The following is an 8,727-nucleotide window of genomic DNA, read 5'->3' on the forward strand; positions in this document are numbered from 1 at the left end:
CGTGGTGCACGTGTGCCAGGAGGCCCCGTGGCACCCAGGACGATTCTCTGGGTTTTGATATTGCCCTTTAAAGAATGTGGAGGCCTCACTTCAGAATTCCCAGTCTCTGGTGGCTCTGTTAGGATTTTTGATGTCATAAATCAGTTTGCTGTTGCTGAGTTTTCTGGTTGAATTTATAGGAAAATCTTTAATTGGTGGGTAAGCTAGGTCAAACGTGATGCTGTGCAGAAACCTCCAGGGTGTTTGTGGACTCTTCTAGCTGAACAAAAGTGCATGCTTTTCCTTAGGAAAGAAGAAGAAGGAAAAAATAGCAACCTAGAATTTGAAAAGGTTGTATATATGGTGAAAAAACTCTGGTACTTAATTATTTAAAAGTTATTTATAAAGGAAGTTGGTATCTCAGAGTAAAAGATGTTATGGGAATAGTTTGTACTTATTTACTCACTATTTTTTCAGAGGTATTTATATTCTTCAATATTACTGTATATAAAATAAAATTAATCACAGTGTATTTTATAGCTTAGGAAAATACAGCCTTTTCTTTAGAAAAATGTATGTGTAATGTATTGATTGCTTCACTCCTCTGAGCTGTTTCAATGCTGTATTTACAAACTCGGCTGAAGGCCAACGCTTTCTGGCCGTATTACTCCAGAATTTATTGGGATTTTTGGAAAACTGACTGTTGTCGTTGCCATGGCTAACACACTGAAATATGTGGGGGACTGCTGGTTAGAAGAGAGTCTTCTATATCCTATGTCCCATCTTGATGAACTGTAGCTGTTTAAGGAGACAGATTAGACGTGAATGAGATTGTTTCTCCCTAAAAATGCTTATTTCCATAAAGGGCACCATATTCTATGTCCACCTTTTGCCCTATGATTCTGGACTGGATTCATGCTTCTCCAGAACAAAGTAAAACATGGTGGGAAAGCCTGGCATTGCCCATTGAAAAGGGAGAGAAATCAGTTTCAGAGAACAAATGCGGATTGTCTTACACTGTAATTGAGAGATAATACTTTATGCCATAATTAGGAAAGGCAAAAAACTTTATTTTACTGATCATGCTCTCTACTTTCAGTACATCCGTGCCCTGTGCAGTTCTTGTGTCAGAGGGCCTCCTTCTTCCCCTTGTGGGGTTACATGTTTTGACCTTTGCTTACTATGCAGTTGTCATTAATGGAAATCGTTTTGTTTCAATTACTGTTTTCTGGCCTTAAAAGGATTTTTTGGAGGAAGCATTTTTATTCTGTAAGCAATTAACCGTTAATTTTTCAGTACTTCTTGTAGCTTTACTTCTTTTTCCCTCTCCTCCTTTCCCACCTTCCTTAGTTTCCCTGTCCTCTTTATTTTTAAACCCTATATATGGCCTGACATTGTTTCTGTTTTCTGCTCCTATTTGTTGTGTTACCTTGCAGGGGTGTGGTAGAACTCACCCGACTTCTCTGTACTGCAGTTTCACTCTTCATACGGGGATGCAGTGCTGGTTTACCAAGAAGATACTGACCCAAATGGGGGGTTTTGTTGTAGCTTTAGTTTTCCTTGTATCAAATAAAAACACGTGTTGGCAAATTTCTCTAAAAAATAATTTCTTATGCACAAGTAGAGAGGAAGAGAGGTTTTTCCCTGGTTTTTCTTCTCTGTAACTGAAGTTGCAAATGCAGAAGTCGTTCTGCAAGAAATATTCTTGTGGATACTTGCTTCGCTTCTGGGTGTTTTTTATTTTTTTGGAATGGGGATGGAAAAACCTTCTCCGTCTTTGCAGGTCATTCTGACTTCCTTCTGTGATCCCATAGCAAGGCCTTTTTCGACATGAGGCTGGGTTTGGGCAAAAGTGTGACCTCGCAGGTTAACCTCGGGTTTTCACAGCCACGCGCTGCTGTTGAGCTCTTGCATGAATCGTTCCTCTTTCGGCTCTTACGGGGGTGGGAAGGGGGAGTCACCATCCTGCCTTATCAGAAGACTGAAACTTCTGAAAGTAGAACTAGATCCCTAGAGACACTGAGACAGAGAACTTCAAGATAGCTGGAAACTGCATTTATTTTGAAGTACGTCAGTTTCCCCTCACTGGTCAATAAAAATAACAAAATCACAGCCCCGCAAGACTTGTGACTGGTGCAAGAATAACATTTCAACTTTTGCTTTTAGTTTTGAAATTAAATATCTTCTTTTCCATCCTAGTGTACTCTTGACTCAGAAGTGGCTCTGCGAGTGGGAGGTGATTTCTTCTTTGATCCTCAGCCTGGTGACTCCCCTGTAAAACTTGTGCTGCTAGCAGGGGGTGTTGGAATTAACCCGTTGTTTTCTATACTGCTGCATGTAGCAGATCTTCTTGGATACCAAGAGAGTAAAGGAAATGGCTACAAAATGGGAACAGTGAAGCTGTACTACAGTGCAAAAAATACAAGCGAACTCTTATTTAAGGTAAATAAAAAGGTGGGGGTTTTTTAAATAGATTTCAGTTATTCGCTTATTTGTGTATCATTGTGTTGCCAAATTCTGGAGAGCCCCTCTATGTAAGCCACTGTACAGAGACAAAAGTTGCTGCCTGTCTCATATCCCAGGTGTGTTTCATTAATTGTACCAGTGTACAAGTGAAGGATGTCATTGAACATACCTGGTCTCATTGACCTCACTGAGCAGTCAATCAACCCTAAGTGTCTGTATTTTACTGTAATTTCATAAGAGCATCACAGTATACCAGAGATTATATATACCATAATATATAGGAGTATATACACAGTAATAGTATGCATAATGCTATGTGCTGTAATTCTGTAACCACATCATCTCAGTACAGATCGTATTGAATTTGAAGCCTAGCAAGAGCAATTATATACATAGGAAATAGTTTCTAAAATAATAGAGGAGCTTTACTGATAGTGCATCAGTTATTATTAGGTACTAGTTTATGAATGAAGGATTTATAAGCACTTCTTGTAAAAATGCTTGTAATAGGACTTTTTAATCAACATTTACTTAGCAGTTAAAGATCGGTTGTCACACTCAGCTGTGAAGGGTCACTGACAACATTTTGAGGGTCAAATTAGTGCAGCTTCTGTAAAGAAGCTTCCCTAATGATTTAGGTTTCTTTAAAGTATTGAAAGCTTTTGATTGTAAGATAAAGGAGAAAATGTATCATGATTCCAGAAATTGTGTTGGGGTCCATCACTAGTTTTTCTTCTGTACTCCTGCCATATGTTTGCTTTCTCTTTGAAAAGTTGTTTGTTTGTTGCTAGAAGCAGAATAAACTGGAACATACCATTTGCCATTTGGCCAACTACTAATGTCCCAGTCTGTTCTAAGCATGCACAGTTTTTCCCAGTGCGGGAGATGGCATTTCCCTTCATTTTTCACATGTTCCTCAAATCCAGAACCACGTATATGGAAATTCTTTACTTCTGTGCAGAGAATTGAGGAAATAGGTTCACTGGTCTTTATGTTGTTGTGAGAAGAGGAGGCTGAGGGGAGACTTTATTTTATCACTCTCTCTAACTACCTGAAAGGAGGTTGTAGTGAGGTGGGGGTTGGTCTCTTCTCCCAAGTAACAAGTGATGGGACGAGAGGAAATGACCTCAGGTTGCACCAGGGAAGGTTTAGATTGGCTATTAGGAAAAATTTCTTTACTGAAAGAGTGGTCAAGCTTTGGAACAGGCTGCCCAGGAAAGTGGTGGAGTCGCCATCCCTGGAGGTGTTAAAAAATGCATAGTTGTGGCACTTTGGGACTTGGTTTAGTGGGCATGGTGGTGTTGGGTTGACAGTTGGACTTGATGATCTTAGAGGTCTTTTCCAACCTTAATGATTCTGTGCTACATCTGTACAGATCTTCCTGAGGAACTGCTTGGTTGTCACTAATGTTTTGGAGGACCTGTTCCCTGAAGAAGCAGCTGTTGTATGGCATTGCTCTTTCTCCCTGTGAGCCTAATGTAATTGGTCTAATACTCATTTTGGATGTGCTCTCCTTTCACAGGCAGATGCACTGCTTTTGAAAATCACATTATTTAAAATAGTAGAAGCATACAGTGTTAGAATAGAATGCCCAAGGATAGCACACTGACTCTGCTTCTTCAAGATGCGAATTAGCTGGGTTTTTCTGATTTCAGGAGGACTGAATGTCACCCTCATTTCCTTAGTGTGGCTGGGACATTGGGGACAGGGCTTCTCCTTTAGGTCTCTATTGCTGAGCTGTCTGCTGCATTTTGTACACTGACTTAGTAGGCTGCAAAGATCCTGCTGAGCTATTGAAATTCTCCTTCATTCAGGTAAAGAGAGCCTGTCTCTTCTCTTAGGATACTACAAAATAGTATTGTGTGTGGTACCTGCCACTTTCTGTCCGTGTCACTGAGTTACAGAGTGATAGGTTACAAGGAGGCGTTGTGAATGCAGGAATTTTTTAGCAGATTAAGTCAAGTCCTGCCTTAGGCATGCTTCTTGACTTGGTGCTAAGACTTCAACTCAATGGGACATGAGTAGTTTCAAAAGTGCTATGAAATTGCATGTGGTTCCATATGAAGGGGACAGAAGTTTAGGGTCACATCGAGAACAGGGAAAGCAGCCCAGCAGGAGAGGCACCAGTGGAACAGCGTACAGCAGTGTCGCTGTGCTGCTCTTTCTGTGTCTTCTTAAGAAATCGGAAACAGGGTTGTCTATTAAGTAGAATCTGCCTGGGGTTTTTCTTTGTTAAGCTACCTATGGCACACTGTGTAGTAACTCGTTAGTAAGCAAACACATCACAAAATGAGGTAATTGACCTATTCACAGAATAGAAATTATTTTTATTTCAGAATATTTTAAGAAAGAATTTCCAGCAGTGAAAATCCCAAGTAGTGCAGAATCTAGACAGTAAGTAAACCTTAGTTTCAGAACTAACTACAGCAGCTGACTGACAGGTATTTTTTTATTGCTATGATTTGAACTGAAGCTACTGGGTTTTTGGTGGTAACTATCACAGTTGTGACTTGGAGAACTGAAAATTGTAATTTCCACTCTGGTAAAAATAGCATTAGCATTACACTGGAGTTTGTTTTACTTGGAGAGCATGAGAGAGTAAAGGGTCTAGTAATCTTAGCAGCTAAAGCAGCCAAGACTCAAAATGCTTGTAACAAATGGTATACTGCAGGGGTTTTTTAAATGGAAAACCCATATGGAAGTGGAAGGAGGAAATAATGAGAATTTATATGGGGAAGAAACCAGGAAAGAACGTAACTGGTTCTTAGTCCAAATCTTACAAACTGCTACTTATTGTTCGGAAAAAAAAAAGGAGTCAAGCACTCACAGCATAGCTGGTAGTATATTTGCATTCCAGGTATGGAAATGCTGTGCATTTGTGCAGGTCAGCCCTTTGAAATCAAACCCATCGAGTTCTCAGCACTGAAATGCAAGGGTCTGGGTACTGGGTAATAACCACTGGTGTTCAGAGACTGTGAGTACATCTGCTTTGATTTACTGGCCTGGGGTATAAGCAAGTGTGTTTAACATTACAGAAAAATATTCTTGGTTTGATGAATGCATTTCCTGGAAAGATCACATGTCGTTTCCACGTTACCCGGCAGAGTTCACAGATCTGCAAAGAACTTCAGCCATATGTTACAGGTAGATATCATGGTAATGTACAGAGATTGCTTCTAAGGTCTAAGTTTGATTACATCCTAGAGGATGAGGTTATATGCATAATTTAGTGTTTTTACATTTAAAGATTCCAAATGTGAGTTAAACCTAAATAATTTCCCTGTACATATTACGCTTTGGAGAAAAATTTTCCCTTTGCAGTTTTTGTTTTCATTTCTGGTAAATGGAATGAAACGTCCTCTGTTATTTCTAAACTTTATACTGGTATTTCCCACTGCAAACTTGATTCCAGTATTTACTTTGCTTAAGGCAGGATTGATGAAGGATAAGCTGACCGCTTGTAAGAGATACTTCTTCATGTTTTCTTTTTGGTTGTATTTGTGTTAGAGATACAGACCTGTATTTTTCATCTGAACGTGGGATTTTTAGCTGTACGTAAGCCATGTTTCTCTTCGGTGACTAATATCCCACGCATACCAACTGGAAGTACTGATCTAAATCCCCAGAAGAACATATGGCTTTGCAAGCCTCAAATCTTGATACGTATTATCCTTTAACAGGCCTGGCATTTTTAAGAAATGAGTGCTTGAAATACCTCTAACCAGTCATTCTTTTTAAAAAATTACTTCATTATTAGTATTTCCTGTCTCATTTCCTACGTTTTTCTTTGTCAGAGGGAAGAATATCTGAAGAGGATCTCGAAAAACACGTATCTAAGGATACTTTATGGTACATCTGCGGTCCACCTCCAATGATAGAATCTATATCCAAACTACTGTCCACCATCGGTGTTCCTAGAAACTGTGTTTTCTTTGAGAAATGGTGGTAGTGGCACTTGCTGAAAAGAAAATATGTTATTTGTTTCCAGTGTAAGCTGAAATGTACTGAAAATGGACTATGAATTATTTGGAAGATTTTACTTCATACATGAAGATGTCTTCAATCACGATGGTGTTCCTTTAATTTAACTATAACACACTTGTAACATAGTGCTGCTGCTTTTCGGGGAAGAATGATTTTATATTAAAGACATTAACTGTTCTGGTGGTATTTTTGAAGGTTTGGTTACTTGGTACGGATGGCAGAGTATTTTCCCTTTATACACTTGTTTTGTTACTCAGCTTTCAAGACTTCCAGTGCCTGATTCAGCAGTTGTAGAGAATCAGCTGTGCAGCAATGCCAGGTCAGTTCATAACATAAATAACAATTCAGGCCTCAACTTCTGCATCTGCTTCAAATTGCCATGCTAATGAGTCAACACACTGCCTCTCCCAGTTCTAGATAAAAAAAAATAATATCTTTATAGAAGTAGAGTTGTGTGTTGTGACTTCCTTCTCTTGCTGCTTCTTGTTAAAAGGAAAAAAACCAAACCACTTTTATGTGGTTTACGTAAGTACTGTGTTGACAGTTAAAGACATTTTTTCATAAGCAGATTCAGACCTAAGTTTAAAATACTGATAAGAATCTGTTGGCCTCTGACAGCTGTCCAGAGTTATTCACGTGCCCCTGTATCCCTTGGTGGTGCTGAGATGGCCCATCCAGGCTGTGCTTGCACATGCCATGGCCTCAAATGCGCAATGGCCACCACTGCCCAGACAGGAGATCTTAACCTTGCTGCAGTGCAGAGTTTTTGAGGGCTCCAGGACACACCTGCTCTGTTTGGAATAAAAGACTCTGGAAAGTTTGCTCTTTTAAGGTCCAAGCGTACCTCTAGGTGTAATGGCTGATACCTAAGCCCTTCTTGAACAAATCTTCTTCCCCCCAACTTGTAGAACTCATCATAGAAATGCTGAGAATCACAAAAAGCCGTAATGAGTTGGTTACTTAGCAGTTGCCCACTGTACATTTGAAGACCTCAATAAGGAACATTTGAATTACTAAAAATACTACATTATTATTGAATTATTAAAAGTGTTAAATAGATAAGGCCTTCTTTCTGTTAGTGGCTCTTTTTCTGGAGTTCAGTGTTTCAGACAGTAGTCAAATAGGTAATGCAGCAAGTTTCTCACCCTCAGCATCCCTCTGCTCTGCCTTAAACAGAGATTGCAAAGGTACCGATTCCATCACCTGGTCTCCAGCCAGCAACTGTTGGTGTGAAGCACTTCATTTTTCAAGGATCATGTCCCTTGGATAAAAAGGCCTCTAGCCTGGCTGTAGTTTTCTCCCAAGAAATCAGTTCAGCTTCAGTATGCTCAGTCTCACCTCTGGTCCTAACCTCTTTTTATCAGTCTCTGGTACGTTTAACAGCTTGTAGGATGCCTACAGTCGCATCCACATTCACCTCATCTTCAAAGGCCAGTGAGACAGCCTAACTGGGAAACTCCAAACCCTTGCTTCAAGTGCAGCACAAGAATACTACGGTAATTGTCACAGAGGCTGATTGAACAGATAACTGAAATAATGCTAGAGCTTTTCAGCAAAATCTCTCCTTACTGCAGCTCAGAACAAACAGGCCTTAAGGAAACAGACTGTTGGCTTAGGAAGAGGTGTGCTCTGAATGATGGACTTTAAAAGTGTTGCCTTTTGGGCATAGTACCACAAGGAGGGTTTGCCTCTGAGTTTTCATCTTCTGGTGCCTGCAGCCTCATCCACTTAGGTTTGTGCTTCTATACTGCTCGGCAGTCACTGCAGACCCTGAGGGGATGTCTTATCACATCCCCTCCTACTCAAGTGAGAGGAAGATTCTTTCTGAGTACCCCTATTTCAAGGAATGCTTCCTTGTTCATTCACTCTAGAATGTAAATAGGACGGTGTACTTGTCACAGAAAATAAAACCAAGGGGGTTTTGTGTTCACAAAGATGACAATTGACATGTCAGAGCTTGATGCTTGAAGGAAGCAGGGTTTTTTTCCTAGAAACGTGCAATAAATTGCCATTGGGAAGCACTGGTGCCCTAAAATAAAAACCACCCACTAAGCCCCTGCCTGGTTTAACAGTGTAATGATAAAAAGATTCTGAGAAGCCTTTAAATACTGTTTTTCTTACGACTTTGAAATCATTAAGTGGATTATAAACTGCTTTACCTTTTTTTTTTCCCTTAATGCACATGCTTTCTTCAGCCCAAACAACATCTTTCACAAACCACTCCTCCGACTTGCACCAAAACGTCCACTTAACAAAAGGCATTTCAAAAGCCTTTGTGTCTGTTATCACCCTCTTTCC

General features: G+C 39.9%; 1 protein-coding gene across 3 annotated transcripts in view; it reads left to right on the forward strand.

The window, feature by feature from the left end:
• The window catches only part of OXNAD1 (oxidoreductase NAD-binding domain containing 1), a 15,182-nt gene extending 8,576 nt beyond the window's left edge, over positions 1-6,606 (forward strand). For 2 of the 3 annotated variants that reach the window (XR_728108.1, XM_010180633.1), the window contains 3 exons: positions 2,179-2,421; positions 5,481-5,589; positions 6,240-6,606. Coding sequence is in view for 2 of the 3 variants with exons in the window: in XM_010180633.1 (XP_010178935.1) it covers positions 2,179-2,421; positions 5,481-5,589; positions 6,240-6,394 (507 nt within the window). In the remaining variant the exon portion in view is untranslated. The remainder of the gene's footprint in view (positions 1-2,178; positions 2,422-5,480; positions 5,590-6,239) is intronic. The other variant, XM_010180634.1, reaches the window with a different exon arrangement.
• Positions 6,607-8,727: the final 2,121 nt, after the last annotated feature.

The sequence above is a fragment of the Mesitornis unicolor genome, unplaced genomic scaffold, assembly GCF_000695765.1.
Source record: "Mesitornis unicolor isolate BGI_N332 unplaced genomic scaffold, ASM69576v1 scaffold31913, whole genome shotgun sequence".
NCBI classification, from domain to species: Eukaryota; Metazoa; Chordata; class Aves; order Mesitornithiformes; family Mesitornithidae; genus Mesitornis; species Mesitornis unicolor.